This window comes from Citrus sinensis, chromosome 2 (genome assembly GCF_022201045.2).
Source record: "Citrus sinensis cultivar Valencia sweet orange chromosome 2, DVS_A1.0, whole genome shotgun sequence".
Taxonomy (NCBI): domain Eukaryota; kingdom Viridiplantae; phylum Streptophyta; class Magnoliopsida; order Sapindales; family Rutaceae; genus Citrus; species Citrus sinensis.
In genome coordinates this window covers 3,316,221-3,341,539 of record NC_068557.1, presented here as the reverse complement: position 1 = coordinate 3,341,539, position 25,319 = coordinate 3,316,221, and the positions used below count along the sequence as shown (strand labels likewise).

General features: G+C 36.3%; 2 protein-coding genes and 1 long non-coding RNA gene across 6 annotated transcripts; 1 reads left to right on the top strand and 2 right to left on the bottom strand.

Moving 5' to 3' along the window:
• Nucleotides 1-701: 701 nt before the first annotated feature.
• Nucleotides 702-5,651, bottom strand: LOC102616259 (uncharacterized). Of its 2 annotated transcripts, XR_003064028.2 has the most exons (5): nucleotides 5,466-5,651; nucleotides 4,618-5,150; nucleotides 3,624-3,799; nucleotides 1,698-1,918; nucleotides 702-1,234 (listed from the first exon to the last, which is right to left on the bottom strand). It is a non-coding gene; the product is annotated as an uncharacterized LOC102616259 (long non-coding RNA). The 2 variants fall into 2 exon arrangements; XR_369764.4 differs by lacking the exon at nucleotides 1,698-1,918 and having other exon boundaries at nucleotides 5,466-5,649.
• Nucleotides 5,652-6,548: 897 nt separating this feature from the next.
• On the top strand, nucleotides 6,549-10,142 carry LOC102615670 (RNA-binding protein Y14). The gene is made up of 4 exons (XM_006470597.4): nucleotides 6,549-6,908; nucleotides 7,472-7,608; nucleotides 9,332-9,483; nucleotides 9,817-10,142. The coding sequence occupies exons 1-4, from the start codon at nucleotides 6,653-6,655 to the stop codon at nucleotides 9,860-9,862; spliced, it is 591 nt and encodes a 196-aa protein (XP_006470660.1). The 5' UTR covers nucleotides 6,549-6,652; the 3' UTR covers nucleotides 9,863-10,142.
• Nucleotides 10,143-18,811: 8,669 nt separating this feature from the next.
• LOC102614996 (uncharacterized) lies at nucleotides 18,812-24,615 on the bottom strand. 3 transcript variants are annotated; one of them, XM_006470594.4, is made up of 10 exons: nucleotides 23,670-24,615; nucleotides 23,286-23,416; nucleotides 23,133-23,195; nucleotides 22,906-22,995; nucleotides 22,654-22,819; nucleotides 22,223-22,445; nucleotides 20,707-21,542; nucleotides 19,586-20,200; nucleotides 19,448-19,513; nucleotides 18,812-19,229 (listed from the first exon to the last, which is right to left on the bottom strand). In XM_006470594.4, exons 1-10 carry the CDS (start codon nucleotides 24,234-24,236, stop codon nucleotides 19,122-19,124), a joined length of 2,865 nt encoding a protein of 954 aa, XP_006470657.1. In that variant the 5' UTR covers nucleotides 24,237-24,615; the 3' UTR covers nucleotides 18,812-19,121. The 3 variants fall into 3 exon arrangements, with proteins under 3 accessions (XP_006470657.1, XP_006470658.1, XP_006470659.1); XM_006470595.4 differs by having other exon boundaries at nucleotides 22,223-22,412; nucleotides 23,670-24,613; XM_006470596.4 differs by having other exon boundaries at nucleotides 23,286-23,437; nucleotides 23,670-23,816.
• Nucleotides 24,616-25,319: the final 704 nt, after the last annotated feature.

Here is a 25,319-nt window from a genome sequence, read left to right as displayed (position 1 = left end):
TAAGCTTTTAGGTATGTAAAATGTTAAGTGTTTGCTTTGAAAATAATAAATTGCCTGGTTAATTGCATGTTCATGTTTTTTTCCCGAGAAGAAAAAGGATGCAAATGACAAAAGCAACACATCAAACATGAAACACAAGAAAAAGCAGCAGCCTAATGATTAAAATTGACAAAGGAGAGCCCCCTGCTGTATTGATTGGTATAGCATTTTTAAGATTAATGTAATAAATTATATTTTACTTGATGCAGACTTCTATTACTACTAGGTGCAGAATCATCAATGTTGAAATAGAATGAATTCACTTTCTTTGGATTTTCTTCGGCGTTCATGTATCACATAAAGGCCCCCCCCCCCCCCCCCCCTGAGTAACTACTGCAGTCTGCAGGCATCCAATGACTACATTAGAAATCACACAGCTTCTTATTTTTATGCTACATAAACTTAAAAACCAAGCCCTTCACAACCTCTACCAGAGCATTATTTGAACTTTAAGACCTCTAACCTTAACAGCAAGTCCCATCAGATATTGCACGATTTTTCATGGAGTAAGGAATCCAAAAAGCATATGATAACCATGCGTACCTTTATATTCTTGCCATGGTTGCTGCATGTGTAGAAATTCAGATAGCTTAGAAGGAATGGAGGTAAAACCAGAGGAAAAACAAATTTATGGTTCACAAATTATTCTCAATGGGAGCTGATTTATGGGGTAAAATCATTTCAACGACTCCATCACTGTTTTTATACAAGTACATATGGAAAGAACTTATCAATATATTGTTAATTCTAAGAAACTAAACAATATAAACCCAGAAGCAATTCTACATTTTGATTTACAGAAAGAACCTTCTTAACAGTCAGCTCAACACAACATAGCTTCATCCTGATATCTGACTTCTGGAATAGCCAGTCATTCTCGGATGCAAATTACAAGAATAGTCTAATGTAGAAATGAATGTTGAAGGTCAAGAAACTTCTACATCATGATCAAATACTAGTTTTTCAAGTCTTATTTACAATCAACTGAACCTGCAATATTAAAGAATTTTACCAAGTTAAAGCAACTTGACGCTGGTTTTCCTCTTAATCCTCACTTCACCGCTGATATTTTAAATCATCTAATGCTTGCTGCTATATAAATCAAGCATGTTTGAACAATTTCATGCTAAGCCAATGAAAATATACAGCAACTACAATGATGGGAAGTGTCAAGGGCACCAAGAAGCAGTAATACCTGTTACAGAAGAAGAATCTTAGGTCGACCAAATCAGACACTAAGAAAAGGAAGGATAAATAAGAATAGCCATCAGAAGATCATCAATTGCTAATGCCAATTACTAATAAGTCTTTCAAATTCCATGGTCAAATTTGAAAGTCAGATGAACATATTAGTGTCATAAAAGCAAATTCATTACAAATCTCAAAGAGTTAATCAAACTCTATATGATGATAACTAAAAAGTCACATAACACAACAGACAGTAAGCATATTTGCTATATAGAAAACTATCATTTCTTGCACTGGCCAGGTCGCCTGGGCACACATCAGATACATTATTGTTTCTAGGCAGCGGTTTGATCACAAGTCACTAAAATATTTTCAATACCTTCAAACATATAATTTAAAAAAAGGTGCAAACACAATCTTAAGCAGAGAAAAGCCCTTCGGGTACTGAATTGGGACAAAGCAAAACTTACATTTTTCTTCCTTCACAAGTCTCATTCTCACTACATTGTGATCTTCTTTAAATTATTCAACAAACGGAAAAACCATCACACACACCCCCCCCAACATAGACAAGAGTTGAAAGTTCCTTGTATCCTTTTGTGTGATAGAATGAACCCCATCAACGTACTTTTAGCTAGTGCACGCACATCCAATCACATACTTTACCAGCCCCATGAAACAGCTATAATATCTGCGAAGTGAACCAATCACTGAAAACTATCATTTCTTACACTAAAAGAGGCATCCAAATACTTGCTTGCTGAAAGCCAATAATTCGTTAAGGGATAACAATCTCTCTTGCAAGATTCTTAAATTTGAATTAATGTTTTCATGCCTCTTCTGTCAAGGGCTTGCAATGGGTATTGGCTTTTATTTGGAAGGCTTGATAGTGTGTTCTTTAAGATTATGAAGATTCATTTTTTCCTTTTTAGTTTTAGGAGCAAGGATAAAAAATGAATCACTGAAAACACAACAAAAATAATCTAAAACAGTAAGTGCAATATTGCGGATGTGGACTAAAAACAATACCTTGCTTCATTAACCAATTACAATAAAAAACCTGCAATACTCAGATGCTGGCAGATCCGCAGATAACTCCTTGATTAATTCTTCTTAACCCTTGCTATTTTGAATGATGACAAAATGCCCCTAACTAATACACCAATGTTTTCGTTCATGCAAAGACTGGGTATTTTTGCTAAAAACAGAAATCAATAAATCGACAGCTGTGCATGTCCAAGTGTCGACAGAGAGGACTACAACAAATGTTTTGGTTGATGACAAGTTGGCGGCAATGGTAAAGATTTTAGATGGCATTCTGGGGCTAAAAGAGGTAGATTAGGTTCTTCTAGTTCTGGTGTTGCTCAAGAGTAGTTGCTGTCATTGGCCAAGATTAGGTGAGAATTGACTGAAAAATTCAAACGGGCATTTCTTTTTAGAAGCGTATAGATCAGAGTTTGGGCTCTAACACCAAATCTGCAGTATGAATAAAAGAACTAGGCTATAATACCAAACTAGATTTGGTATCAGAGCCAAACCTCTGATTCTTATGCTTCCATAACAAAATCCAAGGGCACCCTCACATCCTCATATCAATGCTTCAATCAACTTGCAACCACCATTCAGTCATTGCAAAAACATCTAAGATTTAATTCTTCCAAATAAATCACAAAATTGAACTATGGATCTGTACTGTCTTACCTTATTGGTGCCAAATATTGAAAACAGTGACATACAGATTTTTATCGATTTATCTTATTGTTAGAAACTTTTTCTCCCATAGCCACCCAAATGCTTTCCCATTGCTAACTTAAAGCATAATCCCACAAAAATATCTTCGCCCACAGTTCTTACTTTTCATAGTGGCCTACAGCAAACAAGATCACTTCGAAGTTTGAATTTCACCTTGGCTGTCTGTTTAGAGTCACCCTTGCTATCTTCAAAGTCCTGATTATTCTATCTTCTAATATAGTTTTGTCTCTTTCTAGCTAGCATTTTACCTCATCTAGAAGATAATTCATACCATAATTACTAGTAACGAACCCACGAATTTTTCTTTCAACCTTCAAGATCGCTCACAAATCCACAAGCTCCAAAAAAATAAAATGATTCATTAACTCTCAAATTCCTTGATCATACAATTTTTTCTAGATTTTTTTTTTCAGCTATAAGTTATAGCTGAGCAATGCAACAAATTTGTTTTTAAATCATTCAACATTCATGGAAATTATTTTTTTATTTCAATTTCTATTTTATCAAAATTGAAAATTTGGTTTTAGAATGGACAAAAAATACGAAATACTTAGCAAAATTTGTAAGCATGCTCAGCCTTAATTACTTGAAAATATTGACAATAATAATTAAAGACGGTTAAAACAACAACATTCAATAGTTACCTGTCGTTTTGGATGGCGGATAGGAGTGGATTATTGGACAATGGAAGAAGTTTGGATATGATGGCGGCAAAGAGGAATCCTAGAAAGAATGCAGAGCCGATCACGATGAAGAACCAACCCCAAAACGTTGAAGTTTTTAAGAATTTAAATTGAGCGGAAACCATTTCAGCATTTTGCTGCAAAGAAAGAATTGAAAATTTCATCAAATTCTTTTTTATCAGAGAAAGAGGTGGACATTTTGAGCAGTTATATATGCTTTTTAAAATCTATTTAGAGTTTTTTATCAATTTATATAGGGGTGAGCAAATTGAGTTTCGGTTCGGGTTATTTGGGTTCCAATCCAATGGGTTATAGAATTGAACTCAATCGGGTTTAAAATGCGAACCCAAACTGAACCATACAGAATGTTCGGTTTAAAAATTTGGGTCTAAATTTCAGTTCAGATTGAATTCAGGTTACAGCAGTTCAATTTCAAAAAATTTCCCCAGCAACTAGGGTTGGCCAAATCCGGATATAGGTGCATCCGGATCCGGATTGACATTTTTATATCCGGATCCGGATGCGGATAATATTCCGGATATCCGGATCCGCAAAAATTAAAATTTAACAATTAAAAAAATGAGATTATGCTTTTATAATTTTACATTATATTAAAAATTAATACATTTAATTAAAGTAATTAAACCAAAAACCATATGTTCATTCTATCTATTTGTTAACAAATTCATCAATTAATCAGTCAAAGTTTTGTAAGTCATTGTTGAGATTCGGAAAATGAAAGAGGGAAAAGCAACAGCATGCAAACGGCAGCCACTTATCTTTGTTCAAATTCGTCAATATTAGATCCAAATGCGTCTTGGGACAAGGATCAATTGGGAGATGTGTTGCATTAGATTTGACAAGTGGTGGCTCTTTCTCTGATTTTGTATGGTTCCCAAGAAAAAAAAAACTAATTACAGAAATTGAAATAATTTGCAAAGCCAAGAAAGATTACAGAAATGCAGCCCGGTGCGGTGAGCTTAGCAAGCCAGAGATGCAAAGAGGTGCCGGTGTTTGGTGACAGCAAAGTGCGATCAGCGAGGCAAGGCTGGGCAGCCGGCGTTCGACGACAGAAATGCGTGCCCAGCTCGAAGACGCAGCCACGTTCGACGACAGCAATAGGTGCCCAGCTTGGCGACGCAGCCGGCGTTCGATGACAGCGAGGCAGATGGCGTTCGATGGTAATGGATTTTGCTTGTTTCCAATTTTGGCCACAGCAGTGGTGATGAAGTCGTGAGTGTGTGTGTTTCCAGTTTTAGCTTTTAGGGTTGCTAGGATTAGATTTGTGTATTTTTTTTTCCAATTTTAGTTTATATATTTTTCAATTGAAAATTATTAAATTAATAATTTAATTAAGAATACGGATCCGGCTTTCCGGATGCAAGCACATCCGGTACGGATCAGTGCGGATCTTAATTTTTTAACTCCGGATCATTATGCCATCCCTACCAGCAACCAACTAAAATTCCAGAATCTCAGATCACAGGCCTACATCAAATGCAGAATACAGCCTAGATCAATACAGAATAAAAACAAATATCAAGTACCAAGCATCCTTAACAACATTTCAACAATTAAAAGTTAACAAAACATAAAAATAATCATAATAGCGAGTACGATAAGGCTACTGAGTACTGAACTTACATCTCCAAAATCCAAATTACAAATACGCAAATGCATTTATTTTAGCTCGTAACCGAACTAATCAAAAAAATATTTACTCCCTAAACATACATTCAATTAGCAACCTATAGCCTTATTCATCACCGGAATTGCAAACATAAGTAACCTTAACGTCCTTACCTTGTGCGGCGGACGAAGAAGGCAGCCGCGACAGCAGTTTGATCGGAAATGAACGGCTCAAGATCGGCTAGAAACTGCAACGCCGGTGCACCTGAATGACGGCAGCAGTGGCATGTGGGTGTGTTTGAGTGAGCTGCCGGGCTGGGCTGGGGTCGTGCTTGTGCGTAGGCATGGTACCGATAACACAAATAAAGGCCCGGGCCTTATAAAAAACCCGATTTTTTGGCCTTCGGGTCAGGCGGATCAGGCTCGAGCTCGGGCTTTGTCCGAGTCCGATCAAAATTTTTAATTTTTTTTAACATTCAAATAATTTAAATTTACCTCTCTTAATATATTAAAATTAAACATTAAAAATTACTCCAATTTATATCTCAACCATAAAATCATATAAATAATTGAACATAAACAAAAACTATGTATAATTCAAATAAAACACATATCTTTTTAATTATTAAGTAGTTGGATCGAATCGGGTCGGTTAGGACCCAAGCTTAATTTGGTTTTACTTTTTAAACACGAGCTCGAATTTCGATCCTTAAATTCAAGTCAAAACTCGAATATATCAGGCTAGATTAATCGGGATAAAATTCGGGTAAGATTTTTTTTTATCACACTACTTGTGCGATTCTGGAAGAAGAGAAGAGCGGAATTAGCAATTAGGTTTAGGGATTTTTATTTTTATTTTTTTGTTTTGCCGTGACTTGTGAGCTTGTCTAACGTGTTGGAGTTGCGTATATTTTTATTTTATTTTATTTTTTTGGACATATACATTTGTTTTCAAGCCTAACTCATTTAGGTTTTAATTTCGGATCGATGTTAACCCGAACTAAAATTAAAATCGAACTGGTTTTAAAATTCGAATTTGTTCAGAACTTGGAATTCCATACGTTAAATCAAACCTAATTCAATTTCTATTTCGAATTAGGTTTGATTCAGTTCGGTTTTTCTTGAATGTCTATCCCAATATTTATATTTTAAAAAAGAGAATGGGCCGGATCTTTTTCTTCAACCCGAAACCCAATTACCCGAATACAAAAGCCTTTTAGGTCCAATCTCATATAAGATTTATCCAAAAGCAAAAGCTACCTAGCTAAGAAAGGAGCAGCCCGTCTTCTCAGAATAAAAATTAAAACGCAAGACGCAGGCAAATCTCAAATCCCTAAAAGTTCGAAAAAAACACAACAAAAATGGCGAACGCAGAAGTGGACGCGCTCGACTTCGAGGACGACGACTTGATGGACGAGGACGGGACTGCCGACGTCGATGCATCCTCTTCCCCGCGGGCCCCGCAGCCCAAGCTTAAGTCCGCCATCACTGGTGGCGCACCTAAGAAGACCAAAGGACGCGGTTTTCGTGAAGAAGCCGACTCCGAGCGACATAGCCGGCTCGCTGATCGTAATTTTGAGTCTCTTGGCACCGATGGGGGACCGGGTCCCCAACGATGTGAGTCCCGAAACCCTTAGGGTTTTTTTTATTTGATCTTTTTAGTTGTATTGTCGACTTAGCATTTTGATTGAATTGTATGGCCTGTTTACTGTAAGAATTTTTCAAGACAAGTGGAATCCTAGGGAGATTTTGGGGTTTGTGTTTGGGATAGCCTCTGTTTAAGTCTATGCTTGTGAAAATTATTTGGCTGCGCATAGAAACTTACGAATTTTAACCTCGGAAGTTGTTTTAGGTTAGGGTATGCTTGTAAGCTTCTTCGTAACTTGCCAGCTAATATTTACCAACCAACCAATCACACACTTAAACTTGATAGATAGTGATTTCATTGTACAACGGTTGTTGGACCTTAACCTTAAACATGCCCTTAAACTTCTGTTTGGAAATATAATTAATTGTAGTTGACAGTGTTAAATAATTCTAATATAAAAAATTTACTTATAGAAAAAGCCCAATGATGGTGAGTTCGTACATTGATTAAAGGGGATATTTCTTTCTATATTACTTACCCTTTTGTTGTAGTAGCTGCCATATTCCTCATTGTTGCAAAAACAATTGTGCAGCTATTGAGGGATGGATAATTTTGGTTACTGGTGTGCATGAAGAGGCACAAGAAGATGATTTACAAAATGTATTTGGTGAATATGGGGAGATCAGAAACTTGCATTTGAATCTTGATCGTCGTACAGGTTTTGTGAAGGTATGCTTTTACTCTCATTCTTCTCTTTTAGTAAGTGTGATTGTAGACATTCATTTTCTTATTCACGCTTTGGGTCTCTTTGTAAGTCATATCTATGACCTGTTTTATGCTATTGGTTTCTGCTGGAGAAAATTTCTGTTTACTGTATTGCAAATTGACATGTATATATGATTTGATGTTTTCTTTTTGTCTTTTATGCATGTGTGCTATAATTCTAGTTTCTCTTGTTGCATTTCTCAGCTTAAGGATCAGTTTAGTATATATAAATTTGACTCAAAAAAAGTTGGAATCAATTTTTGGGATCTGTTTAAGCAGTGGAGTACCGTCTTAGAGAGTTGTATAATTACTTAGTTTTACTCAAACCATCCAAAGCATTCAGCATTGTTGAAAAACATATCCACTATGCGCCACAACTATTCAGGTCAATTTTATTGATTAGTCTTTTGATTTAGGACTGTCTTGGAGGACCTGAGGATTTTTATATTTTCAGGGTCTTTAAAAATATGATTTCTTGCATGTAAGATTAGAATCAGTCCATAGGATTATGAAGAGAAAATTGAAATTTAGTTGGATGAGGATAGGGATTAAAATATCTACTATAGTTCTGAATAGAATTATGAGGAAAAGGGGAAAATTTGAGGTGATGCTTAACTTCTACTGATTTCAAAAGTTGTCTCCAATATTCAACATGTCACATCTTCTTGTGGTATAGAAGCTTCTAAACTAAAATAATCTTACATTGTAGCTCTTCAAAGTTTCCATAGCTTTAGTGCGTATAGCCTATCTTTCACTAGCCAAAATTGTAAAGCATCTTGTTATCCTTATAAAATTGAATATTTTTTTTTTTGGAATTCTTTGTCAACATCAAGCTGGGGTGCTTGTAACACCTAGAATAGTTGCGTGTTGCTTTTAGTGTTTTATACTGGTTGATTGATGACTGATGGATCTGGAAAGGTCCATACATGAAATTTCATTTGTACTCTTTGTTAGGTTTCACCTTTAAAGAGTGTGTTCTTACCAGTCATGCAATGGCTGATTGTTATAGGCTTCCACTGGTTTTTGCTAGATGGGTTTTGCTACATAGGATTTTATAACGATATGATTTTCTTTAGAAGGAAAGGCCTTAATTTGGTATTCTAAATCTTTTCGTTGTTGAAAACACAATGGTATTTAAGAAGATCTTAATCCTTAAAAATTGACTGGTTTTACCATTTTGTTTGGAAGAATGATTCTCTTGGTATTTTATAAATAAGAGATCAGCTCGTTATTGCTGGTATATAGAATTGACACTTTAGTTAAACTACAAGTATGGTGCATTTTCTAGATTGCCTGCTTGCTGCTAGTGTAAATGGATCCGGTTGGAGTGCTCAATATTTGCTTATTTTAGTGGCTTGAATTGAGTAAATATGAAGTAACATCGGTGCAGAAAATCTTTGGTATATCTGATTCTGAGGTAGGCTTGAGAACAGTTGATTTTGTCATAACTAGTTCCTGACAAATTTGGGTATGGACATTCAGTTTTCTTATTCTATGGCTGTGTAAAAATCAGTGTCTAATTTCACAATTTTCTTTTAAAGCAGCTATTTATTTGATATGTATTATTAACATATCATGAATTACATCTCTGCTTTGAAAGGTTTGTGTTTAGGATTTTTCTCTCCCCACCACCACCACCACTCTCTCTCTTTTTCCTTAAGTACTTTAATACGAGATATTTTGCCAGGGGTATGCGCTGATTGAATATGAGAATTTTGAGGAAGCACAGAATGCCATAACTGCAATGAATGGAGGTGAACTTCTTACACAGACCCTGACTGTTGATTGGGCCTTCAGCAATGGGCCTAGTACTGGACCCTTCAAAAGAAAGAACATGAGGTTTGTCTCTGATTGCTATTTTCTGCAAAGTGCAAATCTATTGGCATTAGATATGGGCTTATCATACATAAAGGAGAGGTGTCCTGTGAACTACATAGAGAGGTGCTGCTCTTGTTATCATGTCTCTACCATGTGAGGGACCACAGGCACCACAGTAATCCCCCATTGCATGAAAAAAGCTTGTTTCTGGATTAATTTAGAAGAGAAAAATTACAGTGCATTTTAGTGCATCCTAATTCTATGTGGGGACTTCCCATTGATTAGTGCTAGTATGTTAACATATTTCTGAAGTTTTGAATTTTCAATAACATTGTTTTTACCTTAAAATTCCAGGCCTGGACGGACACATCGCTCAAGGAGTCCCAGGAGAAGATACTGATGCCGAGCGAGGACAAATGGTTATTTCAAATATGGGTTTTTTTTTTTCAGTATTCACATCTTTCTTGAAGGATTGGAGTCGATGCTTGTGATTTGCAGCATTATATGAACTTGTCTCTGTTTGCGGAATCTGCCTTTCTATATGACTATATCATATGGTTGTATTAAGTGATGTTTTCAATTGACTCTAAATCGCAGTTTATTAGATTTGTTGCGCTACCTGGAATGTTTTTTAATTTTCAAGTATGATAATTTCTAACATGGAGGCTGTAGATTTGTTATCGGGTTTTTGGGAGAGATTTTTTGGAGTGTGCGAACTGTGTAATAGTTGGCTCTTACGCTTGAATGCCAGTTTTAAGATGGACTGATTTTTCTCGTTAACGATCAGAAAGAATGGATGAAATTTATCATTGGATGGCAAATCTTTGTTTCGAATTTTAAAACACCGCATTGAATGTTTCATTTATTTCAAATTAAACGAGCATTTTATTTTATTCTATTTTTATTATTTTTTAGAAAGGCGGGACCTATACTAAGTTCAAATTAATTTTTGTACATATTTAGGAGCAATTTGATAATATTATAACCTTTACAAAAATTAATTTTAATTATATTATAAAATATTTAGTTGTGGAGAGAATTAGTTAAATATTTAATAAAATTTATATTTAAAAATATTGAAAGAATATAAAGGATTAAAATAGACATAATATTAAATAAAATTTATATATATATATATATTTATAAATATTTATATATAATATTTCTTTTATTTGCATATATAATAATTGATGATTGAAATTTTTTTTATTTTTTATTTTTTATAACAGTATAATTGATGATAATAATAAATTCTTTAAATTTAATAATTTTGTTTCTTAATTGAATAAAATTTTTTAAATTTTTATAATATATGTGAGGATATATAAAAAAATTATATTAATCATAAAACTGATTTTCAAAATTAAATTTTAAGAAACTACTTTTTCCTTACTCTCCAAAACTTGTTGTAAGATGGGTAATTTTGTAAAAAAATCTACCAAACATTAAAATCAACTTTTAACTTTTTAAAATTATTCTTTAGTCTATTAAAAGCAATCCCAAATAGAGCCTTAAGATGGTTAGAAACTTCTTGAAATTAATAATCACTCAGTTAAAAAAAACTTATCAAACAGAATTTGTATTAATAGAGTTTATAGGTAACACTTTACCAAAGAAGTTTTTTTTTTTAATCATAAAAGGGCTCTTAAGAGAGCTAAAGCGACACTAAGCGGGAGTGCACAACCCCCATAAACATCATTGTTTAATATGCTAATTATCTTAGAAGGGATAGCTTGAAAGCAATGTAAACCCAAAAGAAAAGAGAAACTGTAGGACGCAAGGAAATCTACTGCTGTATTGGCTTCCCTGTAGATATGCTCCACTTTAATCAACCAATCACGACGGAGGAGATTCTTGATGGCTTGAATGAGAGTAAAGTGTTCGTTGACAGGAGTGTTCAGGTTAGAGACTAACTGCAAAACACACTTACTATCAACTTCCACATGAACCCGACGGAAACCATGATGCCAAGCAATGGAAAGCCCGTGAAATAAACCCCATAATTCTTCTGAAGTCACTGAGCACACACCCATGTTAACATTGTACCCTGCCAGCCATATACCTCTGTAGTCTCGGATTATTCCACCAGCTCTTGCATGTCCTGAAGATTTCTTGGCACCATATGTATTTAACTTCACCCACGACCAAAGAGGAGTAGTCCAGCGGATCCATTTCTGGACACGGATCAAGCCAATAGTGAGCAAACACAAATTGCTTCTTTGAATTTCAGTTGCCCTAACTTTGATGTCCATTGCAATATTATTGTTTTCCCAGGAAGCTTTGGTGAAGATAAATTGATTGCGCCAAAACTAAAGCCGCCAAATAGCAACGCCAAAGATGACACGCCAAAGATCACCACCTATACCATTGTTCGAATTCTGTAAATTTGTTGACATCCAGTCCGCAAGGTTAGCCTCAAAGAACTGATGACGATTGTGGCCCCGAAGCAATTGAAACCAAACCGCTCTAGAGAAAGGGCAGTCGCAGAGGACATGAGTCGTATTTTCTATTCCATATCCACACCTCTCACAAGCTGGATCAATGTTTAAGTGGTGAGACGCTAATTCTGCTCGAGTCTTTAGGCGATTGTGGAGCACCAACCAAATGAAAATCTTCACACTCTGCGGGCCCTTTCATGACCAAGCCAAACTCCAGAACTTGTCCTTTTCATTTCCCTACGACTGATCCAAGAAATCATACGCTGATTTAACTGTAAAATTCCCATGTATTGAAGCTGCCCAGTAAACTTGGTCTACACCATTTCTAGCCGAAGGGGGATGGATTGAAGCAATTCGCATCACTGCATTATGGGGTAGAAGGTGACTGAATTTTGGCCAATTCCAAGACCTGTCTGTGGACACAAAATCAGCAACATACGATTCACTGAGGTCAAGAGGAATCGGCTGCAAGGCAAAAGCCGCGAGAGGGTGAGAAGTCGCTGCCCAACAGTCCCACCAAAAATTTATTTTCCTACCATTGCCAACATTCCAACGTAATCCCCACTTAGCATGGTCTCAAACTCTACCCACAGATTTCCACAAGTGAGAGCCGTATCAAGTGAGAATAGAATATGGAATATCCGAGCAAGAAACCCCGTATTTTATAGGTAGCACTTGGACACAAGGCTTTTCAGGTTCAGTAATTAAATCCCAAGCAATCTTCAACAACAGAGCTTCATTCATAATGTCCAGCCTGTTGAAACCTAGGCCACCAGCCAATTTTGGTTGGCATATATTATGCCAACTTATTAAACTCATTTTCCGCAGATCATCATTTCTACTCCACAAGAACTGTCTACAAATTTGATCAATTTTAGATTTGATACTAACCGGAAAATTCGTAGTTTACATAGCATAAACGGGAATTGCTTGGAGGACATATTGAGTGAGAGTAATCTGTCCTGCAAGAGATAGTTAAGAAGCAGCCCATCCCGAAAGCCTTTGATCCACTTTATCTAGAATCCCCTGGTAAGTTTGCTTCGTAACACGGCTGTGCAGCTAGGGGTGGGCGTTCGGATCGGGTTAACCCGAACCGAACCGAACCCGAAATTTATTTCGGGTTCGGGTTAACCGGTGAAACCCGAATGGATTCAAAGCTTCAACCCGTTTGGGTTGAAGCTTTTTTTTTTTAAGATTCAGCTTTTAAAAATTAAAAATATATATACATTAAACAAAAAAAATCCCTATAGTGGTGGTTAATTATTGCTAATTTGGAGATGTTGTGTAGAGTATTGATGGTGTTGGAGATGGATTATTAGCCTTATTTGTCATGTGGAGATGTTTAATCATGCTTGCCATTTGCCATTTTAATTTTTAGATTTGTAATTTTTGTAGCTTTATTGTACTTGACTACATGTTTTATGTTTTGTTAACTTTAAAAAGACTTGTTGAAATGTTATTAAGGATGATTTGTAGTTGATATTTGTTGTTAAAGATGTTTGGAATTGAGATTTTTGGATTTTAAGTGATTGTTGTTAGAATTTTTAGATTAAATTGTTCCTTAAGGATGTTTGAAATATTTGGAATTGAGAGTTTTAAATTGTTGAAATGTTATTAAGGATGATTTGTAGTTGATATTTGTTATAAAAGATGTTTGGAATTGGGATTTTTGGATTTTAAGTGGTTGTTATAATTTTTGGATTAAATTGTTCCTTAAGGATGTTTGGAATGTTTGGAATTGAGATTTTTAAATTGTTGAAATGTTATTAAGGATGATTTGTAGTTGATATTTGTTGTTAAGAATGTTTGGAATTGAGATTTTTGGATTTTAAGTGGTTGTTGTTAGAATTTTTAGATTAAATTGTTCCAAACCATTATAACTCGAACTAACCCGAATTATTCTAACCCAAACTAACCCGAACCAAAATTTTAACCCGAATTATCAACCCAATCCGATTCGAATTGCCAACCCAAACCGAACCGAACCAAATTAAATTCAGTTCGGTTTGGTTCGGGTTGGCGTTTTCAACCCGATTGGGTTCAATTCTCCAACCCGAACAACCCGAACCAAAATCCGATTTGCCCACCCCTATGTGTAGCAGTGGCATGCCTAAATACTTGCCCAAATCTTTTGTAACTGTATACCCCAACTTGCGCCCCAATTTGCCAGCCACATCAACAGAAACATTTTTGGAAAAATAAACCTGGGTTTTAGATTTATTCACCTTTGCGACAGAGCTCAAACAAATATCTTCCAAAACCGAATTGATGAAAAAAGCTTGCTCACTAGATGCCTCGGCAAGGAGTAAAAGATCATTGGCAAAAAATAAGTGGCTTAAAGGAGTACCTAGCCGAGATAACCGAATAGGCTTCCATTGATCTTGCTGAACTGAGCGATAAATCCCATAGCTTAGTCGTTCAATACAAAGCACAAAAATATAAGGGGATAAGGGATCTCCCTGTCGTACACCTCTGCTAGGAGAAAAATCATCAATTAATTCACCATTCCATAAAATGTTCATACAATTAAAAGTAAGGCATTCCATTATTAATCAAACAAGGTCTAATGGCAAAGAGAGCTCCATTAAAGTTTCATGGATAAAGTTTTAGCTCAATCTATCATATGCCTTCTCCAAATTAACCTTTATAGCCATGAAACATTTTTTACCCATCTTTCTTCTCATAGAATGAACAACCTCTTGAGCAATAATGATGTTCTCAGTGATATGTTGGCCAGGGACAAAGCTTGTTTGATGGGGGCCAATTAGATCAGGGAGTAGAACTTGAAGTCTATTCACAATAATCTTAGTCATTGTTTTATAGAACATTGTGCATAGACTGATAGGGCGATACAACTTAAAGGACATAGGGTGATCAGTCTTTGGGATGAGGACGATGAGGGTTTTATTAACTTCTTTTTAAGGATACATTTCTAAGTGAACACTTTCTTTATGCCAACACAGAAAGAGTCACCAACAATATGCCATTGAGATTGATAAAATCCAGCAGGAAAGCCATCAACTCTAGGGGCTTTGAGAGGGCTCATCTGAAAAACAGCTTGCCGAATTTCCTCATTATCAATCGGAGAAGCAAGATTTGTTAAGCAAAGCTGATCAATTGGAGGAAAACCCCCTCGCACATGATACAGACAGTAGGTGCCTTGATCGGATTTATACAAATTAGATAAGAAAGCCACGACATGAGATTTAATATCCTATGTATCATAAATTCAAGTATCTCCCTCATCCTTAATAGCAGTGATGCGGTTACGAGCCCTTCTAGTAATGGTTTTCTGATGAAAAAAAGATGTATTCTGATTCTCGTAAGTAATCCAATCTCTGCGGGATTTTTGATACCATAATAACTCTTTTTGAGACAAAACTTCTTCCAACTTCTTTTTTAAATTTGCCTCAAGACGATAAAGACTATGGAAAGGTTGGCGCTCCAAAGCATGCTGAATCTCACCCATTCGAGCCAATAATTCTTTTTTCCGTTTGAAGATATTGCCAAAAACTTCTCTATTCCAAGTAGCCACTTTATTTGTAAAGTTAGAGGCTGCCTGGGAATAAGGAGTATTTTTTTGCTAGCTATCCTGTATAAAAGACCCAAACCGTTTGTCCGTCATCCAAGCAGCTAGAAAACGAAAAGGCTTGGCGTTCCACATGCATCTAGAATTACGCTCAAAACGAACCAAAACCGGTATGTGGTAAGATGTAATTCGCGGCAAGTGAGTAACCGAATAACTATCAAACTTGAGAATCCACTCCTGATTACTCATAGCACGATCCAGACGCTTCGAAAGATTTCTACGTGATCAAGTGAATCGGGGACCACTGAACTGCAGGTCAATCATTTGTTTAGCATGATACCATGATTTGAAGTTTGGACACACACCCATGCTCAAAAGAGAACCCCCACGTTTTTCCTCAGCATACAATATCGAATTGAAATCACCCCCCACAATTCAAGGATCATGCATCGAATCTGCAATACAATTCAAATAGTGCCAAAGATCCCCACGTCCAATTAAATTGGAGCTCGCATAGACTGTTGTGACTCAGGATTGGATAACATTCTGAACACTGATTTTCAAGTGAATAAATTGATTATGATTCAAGACAATCTCAACATAAAAAAAATTCCTCCATAAGATCCAAATGCATCCAGAGAATCCAGTAGCTTCCACTCGATGTGAGTGTTCAAAGCCACTTTTTTTTTAATGAAATCATCTGCTTTCTTATGACTAATTCTGGGTTCTAAAACTGCAACAATTGTAGGATTGTAGTTTTTAACTAAAGTAGCAAAAACACGTCGAAAGTTTGGGGACCCCGCCCCTTGGACATTCTAGAAAAAAATTGAAATCGTCATAAAAATATATATACAAAGAGGATGAGTATGACCAGCTTACATATTGACTCCTAAGGCCGCTCCTTCATGCATGCCAGGAGTTTCATTAACGACCGCATTTTCATCATCAGACATAATGTCCTCACTGACTTGGTTGGATGCAAGTTGAGGGTCACCAGCATAATTAGCCATTATATTAACTTCCCTTTCATCCTTTTCATTAGGAGTATTAGCTAGCTTCTGCGGGTAACGTTGCTGCTCAGAGTTGGCAGAATCTTTTTCACTTGAGCAGCCTGACTGGTTGCCCACCATCGCATGGTTTTTTTATGGAAAAGATCACTGCGGTATGGTTATGGGGGTCAAGGGTTGTCAAAGTGAAAGTAGGTTCAACGGGTAAGCAAGGAGTATGTTCTAAGGGGTTCGGTATAGGGACGTGTGTATTGTGGGAGAGAGTTCGAGGAATATGGTGGCGTAGGCTTGCATGCATGAAAGCGAAAGTTTTGGAGTTTGGTTGCCTAGGTCGTGAGAGTTGAGCTTTAGCTACTTGTTTACCTTTAGCAAGGTGGTTATGAAGTTTTAGAGTGGTAGAGGTTTTCAAAGTAAAATTCTTTCGAATATTAAAGTGGTCAGTAATGGATGTAGTTGGTCGTTGGGGAGGGACAAAGATAGGGTTCTGAACAACGACTTCCACCGCAGCATTTGTGTAGGGATCATCAGCTAAGGCAGCAAAATGAGAGGCTGTACTAAAATTATTCTGTTGGTTCCTTTCCAAATCAGAAATATTCTCCCTGTCCACTACTACTTTAGCTCTCCCTTTCCGTGTCACAACCATCCATGGGCCAAATTTCTCCCTACTCTTATTTGCCACAACTGGAGAACCCTCTTTATCAACTGCCACATTAGTTGGAGGAATGCTCATGGAGTTACCATCGTTAGCCCTTTGTGGGTTTTGTTTGTCAGGGTAAGCGGTGCTATGGTGGCCATATTTGCCACATTGGAAACAGGTAATTGGCAAGCCTTCGTATTCCACCTTCTGGACTTTTCCATCCTAGTTAAATTGAGACACCAAAGGTTGAGCCAAAGAAATGCGAACATTAATCCTAGCAAATTTTCCCCTCTCCCGTAATTCGGTAAGATAATCAATCTTGATCACCGTGCCCACCAGTTGTCCAACCTTTCGTAGTATACACTTGTCGTATAAATGAAAAGTCATACCAGGCAAACGAATCCAGACAATTGCAGAATCGATATCTGTTAAGGTGCTGTCAAAATATGGAGTCTAAGGTTGTACTGTTAAATAGTGCCCAAAGATTACCCATGGCCCCTCAGTTAGTGCATAGACAACATCCTCTGGTGAGTGTAGGCGAACTAAAAAATAATTGTTTTCAAGATCAATCACTGAAAAATCTTGTATCATATGCCACATTACCTTCAACCGATTACATAGAACCTTGTACCCAATGTTTCTCCCCAACAATTTCACGACCACAGAGTTCTGCCAAGGTTTAGTCAGCTTATCATGAATCCGTTTAGAGAATTGGATAGTTGGCATGGTACCATCATCTCCGACTGTCACATCTCCAGGTTCAAAATCTCATTCGTCTTCCATCTCAGTATCAGCAAAATTTCTTTCATGGCTAGGAGCCACAAGTGCATCCTTGAAGGATATCGGCGGTGGGTTGTCCTCGTCGGTGCCATGGCTTCGAAAATGAGCCTTCTTGGTGAACCAATCCTCATGCAGCGGCAGTGGAATCGCTTTCAACAAGTTAGGGTTTTCTTGGAGTTCAGAGTTTTCGAAGCTTTCCGACGTGTTCCGATAGTTTAAGTGATTTTTCGTAGGCAAGAATTACCAAAGAAGTTTTAGTTGTTTGGTTATCAATGAAAATTTTTATTAAAAATTATGAAATTATTTTAATAGATAAGTTTTTTAAAATTATGATATAAAATGAATTAAATTAGATTGTAAAATAAATAGAAGATATTTTAAATAATTTAATTTTTTTTAAAAAAAATTACAATCTCTATTCTCAAAACTTAAATTTTAAATTTTTTAATAAAGATAAAAATAACTTATTTAAATTTGATTTTGTAAGCTATCGGTTGTATCGATTTCTTTCTGTCAAAACTAGATTCAAATATTGGTCACTCTTGTAAAATTGCGAACTAAATTTTATTTTTTCCCTAAAATTAGAATCCAAATCACACACTTTTAGCTGGGTCAGGCTGTAGGCTTGCTATCATATCAAATTATCAATCCGCTAAGAACTTTAGATTAAATTGAAATGTAAGCAATTCAAAGATTTTTAGTACTCTTTAGAGGATTTGTCGAACCCTTTTTCGAAGCATGCCTATTTTTATCTGTGTTTTGGTCAAAATTTAACAGAAAATTATGTGTTGCGTAATGATATTCATAAAAAATTGGGATATAAAGTTGTATTCCCAATGACGAGTCACTACTTAGTAATTGTTGTATATTTAGTAATAGTAGTTGACTTTTTATAATATCATTAATGACATGATTTCATAATACTAATGAATAAATAATTGATATATTACGTGCCGTATCATTTAAGAGACAATTTTATATCTCAATTTTGTAAGCATAACATTACCTATGTGTATTTTGAATAATCTATTTTGTGACTCTGGTTTACATCTCTGTTAACCTTTTAACATTGAACTCTTGCATTCTACAAGTAGAGCTAGTCTCTCTTTTACCTCTTCCTCTATCAAGAGAACATACTATAAAGCGTATAAAGCTTTCTATTACTTGGTTTCCTCTGTTCACTATGCAGTTTGTATATGTATATGTGTCTTTTTGTACATTCTTCTGTTTCTGATGTGTGATTTCTAATTGAAATCTTGTACTTGATTTCATGATGCCACAGCAGTCCAATAATTTGCAAAGCACGAACTTGTTGGAGTGTTGATGGTACGCGACCATACCCAATGCGTGTCCTCTACTCGTCGCATTTCTCCCAGCTGCAGTTAAGTGGATAATTATGTTAGAAAATTTTGAATTTAAGTAGTTTTTATTATCAATTTTTTCATATTTTCTTGACTAGTTTGTTTAGGATACATCTTAAGACTAGAGGCTTGGAACAAATGAAAAGAACTGTATAGAAAGTAGTACTACATCCATTTTAGAGCCAGTGGATAACCAGTGTTGAGGCTCTCTTATAGTGATAGTGATTGCTTACTCTGCCATCTCTTAGGTCAAAGATTACTGAATCTTCAGAAAATGGAATTGGTCTTGTAGCTGCCACCTGCATAGAGTTGAACTCGCATGAGTAATAAGTTATAAGCATAACTAATATTCTGCGAGTCACTAACATCACCTTCGGGTCGCAGTGGCTTTTAAGATCATTAAGGTCATCTGCATCCTTGTCCATGCTAGCTTCAAAATTTTCATCATTACAAACTTCTTCTGTAGTTTCTCTGGCCCCAATTTGTGTTTCATCCTCAGAGTTCTCTTTTGCTTTATGCGGGAAACCACAATTTTTCCATCTCCATGTCATTTGGTCCATGTATCTCAGGTACACTTTCCCATCTGACCCAATCAAGAGCAGTTGATTTCCATGAAGGCATGGTCCTGGTGAACCAACCAAGGTTACACCTTTACCAGGTGTGCCGTGTTCCACCCAGTTCCACCCATCCCAGGTGTTCCAGTGATATTCAACTAGTCCTCCATCTTCGGAAAGCATGAAAAGTGAGCCTGTTAGTGATGCTGATGGTGGCCTCATTGCAGTCCCTGGAAGTATGGATAAAACCAAATGCTGAGATTGATAGTGCTCGTGCCACAGTTCAGTCACTTTGTTATACTGATATAACCGACCATTTCTTCCAACAACAAATACTATATTTTCCCTGAAAAGTTCCTGATCAACTATGCATGCAACTTTAGTATCTAGAGGGTGTCGGCAATCTTTCCATTTAAACTTCCTTAGAGCCACCTGCAGAACAATTGGGAGTTTTTGTTACTATTATTCTGAATTATTTTTTAAGGAAATTACAGAATATTGTTTATCTCCCCTGTATTGATTGAGTTCCTATTGTCTCCGTATTAAGGTTTGGAACCTTTTCTTATATGTTTGAATCAAATTATATTTTCTATAATACAGAACAAAGCTTCTCTTGTTTACCTCACTGTGCACGGTGTTGTGTATGTGGATGGAGATAAACATTTTTTCTCTTGCAGTTTCAATTTTGGTTTATATAATACTGACTGGTGAAACTTTCTTGCTTCCTTCTTAGGATTTCTGATGTAACTACAATAGGAGAGAATGAGTGAATTTAACGACTAAACATCAACCTATGCATATAAGAAATTTTCCCTGATTTTATAAGAATCTGCTCTATGAAAACAGAGAAGCATAGTCAATCTCATTATCTTTTTAATTTACTTACTTTGTAAATGCTTGACCTAGTAGAGATATTTTATTTGGCATCTGCTACTTACTGTGAATTGTAGTAATCTTCCATTTTTGCTCACAAAGAAGAGTGCGTCTTCTGCTGTAACTTTCATAGCTTTACCTGTTATTCCGTCCCATGGAGGACCTCCTATTACTTGCCTTCCTTTCCTCATAGCCGTACAATTTATCCATGCCAGCTCATTGCTGCTTCTTTCTCTGATAAGCAAACTACCATATAAGTCAACCATATATAAGCTTCCATTGTAGTTTCCCAGTACCCCTCTCATAGGTGTTGAATGGTCATGCCTTAGCCAAAGCCATACACTTTCAGCATAAAGATATTCAAAAGTAAAACCACCATCTGTGATGAGGAAAAATGATCTGCTTCCATGCATCACTCTCAGACGGAAGTAATTGTTAATCCAATTATCTGGTAAACTGTATTCTTCTATAGGATTTTGTGCTCTACCACCTGAGATACTCGGAAATAGGTAATCATATTGTGCTTGGCTCCCCTTTCGCCTTCTTGCTGTTCTTGTAATACCTAAATCATTTGGTTCATCTTTTGTGCCTGCCATGCAATTCAGAGGGCTACGTTCTTCAGTGCAGTACTCTGCATTCCATCCTTCGGTTTCTGGGGCATCTAGTATAGACCATACGTATTTAATAGATACTTTTCTTCGAACACTAAGTTGATTAATTGGCCCTGAATTTTCTCCACCTAGTCCGGATGGATGCAGTTCAGCAAGTCTACCATCATCCAGTGGAAAGATTGTCCTGCCAACTTGAAATGGTAGTCCGACAGCCCCTCTGGCCGCTCTTGCATGTGGGGGATGCAAGTGAGATATCCATCCTCCAGAAAATTGATTCTCTTGAGAAGTGCCTGTTTCCACATGACAAACTAACAAATGTTATGCATTATGCAGAAGTAAGAAGTGCCTGTTTTCACATGACAAACTAACACATGTTATCCATTATGCAGAAGTAAGGTTTATCTAAAAATGTTTTGATTGAATTCTCATTTTGAACCTGGAAATGCTTCGTATCAGTTGCATAGAAAAGTACTTAAAGAATGATTATCTAGAAGCTACTTTCTGTATTTGGCACATCCTGCAGTCTTTTTTGTCTTAAAAGAGGGGGTCTTTCTTTTGTGAAAAAATGAACAGAAAAGAAGCAGACAAATTTGGTTTTAGTTAGATTCGTGAGTAAATGGAGAAGATAGTCCAATTTCACTAGAAGTCCTTGTAAAATTTGAGTTGGCAAGAGAACAAGAGTGACTAGGCTATGCTTTCTAGAAATTGACTAGACTGTTTTGTTATGAGATGGCATGGTGTCTTAGAGCCAGAAAATTCATGGAAATATACTCACTCATCACAGTATTAAACATAATGAACATTGCCTTTTAAAAAAAACAAAAAACAAAACATAGTGAACATTGCAACTGTAGCTAAGATAACACATGACCTGTCCATAGAAATTATATGTATGTGTGTAGATTTTAATATCCACTTAAAAACTGCCTCCCATCGTGAAAATTATTTATTATACATCTGCATAACTCACCTGAATATTTTGGTATTTGATATTCAAAGACAGCTCCAGCAGATGTTGTCAGAAACAATGAGAAGAACTTCTCATTTGATTCATCTTGCTGAACTGGGGTGATAGATGTCAGATGTGTGTCCTCTGGACTTCCATGGATTATCCATTTCCACTTCCTTTGTTGTATACGTCTCTCAACTAAATTACCACCCTGTATATTTGCGAGATCTTGTGAGGATATGACCTAGAAATATAATATTTGCAATAGACTCAGCAAGGTCTTCCTGAGATGCACACGTTATCTGTACATTATGTCATAGCCCTTAAACAAAATTGTTGGCATTATTGGTATTTTCTGTATATCTGTGTAATTTGAACAGGAAATATGTCGAATTTTATTGGAAGTAGAATTTGCTTGAAACATTAGTGGTACTTGTGGGGACAAAGACTACCTTAGTTAAAAGAAACAGAGAGGTAGAGTGATCTCCAATCAAGCCATGTAAGGTACATGCCATTGATGGTATCAGAGAAGCATTGGCTGCTGTTCCTTTGCTCCATATATGCTTCCTCCATGAAGGCTTTGAGATTCTATCATACTCATAAAGGTCACCTGTAGAGCTGTATTTAATAGATTCTTATTTAGTTAATTTGTGAATCCCATATACACACAGAGGGAGAAGGAGAGAGAGAGAGAGAGAGGCTACCTTATAGTATACACAACTTCTGGTCTAACATTACCAGCATCAGCTATGGCTGCAACATTTGCACCCGGTGGTCGGCCATGATTTAGCCATCTGTTGTAGGTTTATAGCACAAACGTCGTGAACATTAGAGTCTCCTCATTACAATCTACAATATAAATAGACTGGAATTCAGAGTTGAAGGCACTAGCATTAGCTATAAAAGCTCTCACTTGTATAATGAGTTTTACCTTGGAGGCTCAACCTCACTAAGTTCTAACAGCAATCCATTCTTTGTGCAGAAATAAACTCTCCTGGTAGGCGGTAAAGTAAAATCAATATGTAGGTAATAACATGGAAGTTTTCTGTACATAATTCACTTAATTCTAAGTATATGTACTCACTCCCCGTCTTGCGAAACAACACCAGACTTTATTTGGATTACTGATCTTTGTTCTGCTTCTCCGTTTATGCTTTGATCGATTGCAGGTATGAACTCTACCCAAATTGGCTGTGAGTTGTCACCAAGTTGCATCTACAAGAGATTAAGGAACAACTGGAATAGAGTGTTGGTACAAGAGTGTGGAAATGAATGATGAAAAACTAAGGTAAATATTTGGTGTGGATTGATTGAAGTTCATATGCTCTTGGTATAAGTTTGTTGTTTGAACTTATAATTCAGTAGTCAATCATATAAGTTGCTCTGGCTTACTGTTTACAAAATTTCTAAATCACAGTTAAATATAGCATAGACTTTGATCTATTAGAAAATTTGAAGCAACTAGTACCTGGTACAAAACTCCTGCTTCTGCCAGTGCTAGAATTCTCTGGTTGACAATGAAAACGGAGATGGCAGGACCTGCTGATATGGGCAAATCATGGGGTGCTATGACCCACTGTACTCCATTCCAGAACCTTTCATATACGGAACCACTAACACCAGTTACCCAAATGGATGTCTCCGACATTTTTGTAAGAGAAATTCTTTTTCTCAGAGGCAGAACAATATCAGAACTTTCATCAACTCCTCCATCACCATCCTTCTTTTTCAAGGTTTCCTTTTGTTTAGTTTTTACTTCTTCTAAGTGTCCTTCTTTGGTTGCTCCGGTTTGATCAATTGAACCCACCTTTGAACAGTTATCATTAACACAAGATACAAGATCATATGGGAGTTCTACTTCAATCCAGCTGTTTGTTTCCTCTCTGAACTCCCAGAACCGATCGGTTTTCTGCTCAAACTGTTGACTGCTTTGTTGAACATATTGATGTGGGCACCATGAAGCAGAATCAAGAAAAACTAAATAACTTACCGATAGAAGGACCCGGATGAAAAATATTAAATGGAACATGGACATGGTAACTGCTGAAAGAATCACTGAAAAGGAAGAAAGGGAAACAAAAGAAGAGGGCCGGATATATATATTAGAATCACTTAAAAACTAAGATATGCATGTGGTGTCTAGTGACAAATTTTTTAGTTGGTTTTGTGTGCCATATGTGGTGACCCAGATGGCGCATATATCAGAAAAGGCCACAGTGAGCTGACCACTCACATGAGTACTGATCATTTTTGAATCAACACAACCTGCTTTCATGGCCTAAACAAAGCCATGAAAGAGAGAGAAAAGAGTTTGTTGCTTGTGGTGGTCCATTTAGAGAAGAAGGTAGTTTATAGTTTCTGTGATTATAAATACCTCTAAATAATAGCTGAGCTTTTTGTATTTGTCAACTCTAGTGACAATCAATGACAAAGGCAGTGGGTAAAATAATACAATTAATGGGGTTGCTGAACTTCCTTTCCAATATATGACTGCTTTTTCATTTCTTTGGAGGTGGTAAAGTTTGTTTGTCTTACCTACTTCTCATGGCCTTTTTTGTCAATCTTCCACCAATATGGTAAATATTTTATTTGTTTTGGGGGAAGTTGTTGCTTTGGTTTTTCTCAAGTAAATCTTTTTATTGGGCATCCTGAATGGGAAAAAATATTTCACTATGAGGTGTGTTGCATTCAGGTGAGTTTCACCTACCTTTGATAATCAAAGACTTCAATGGCAACAGTCTCTGATCAACCTTTGTGGGCTCCATTTTGATGGAAAATCATGCCAGACTTGATTGCCTTCTTCAATGGGTCAGTTGATATTTCCGCTGTAGTGTGCAAGAAAAAAAGGGGTGTGTGGGCTGAGGTTGAGGTAAGGTGTCTCCATTTTTCTTCTTAGTTTACTCTTTGGTAAATGAAAATGATTGAACAACGCTGTTTTGACTTTTATTTTCAATATTAGGAGTTCCGTCTCACGTGTGTGTCGTGCCATCCATTAAAATTTTGATATATATACAAATTTTTATATTTTAATATAAATTTTAAAGCTTAATATGATGCGATCGTGAGACCATCTCACGCAAGACTTTTTCTTTCCTCTTTTTTTTAAAAAAAAATCATT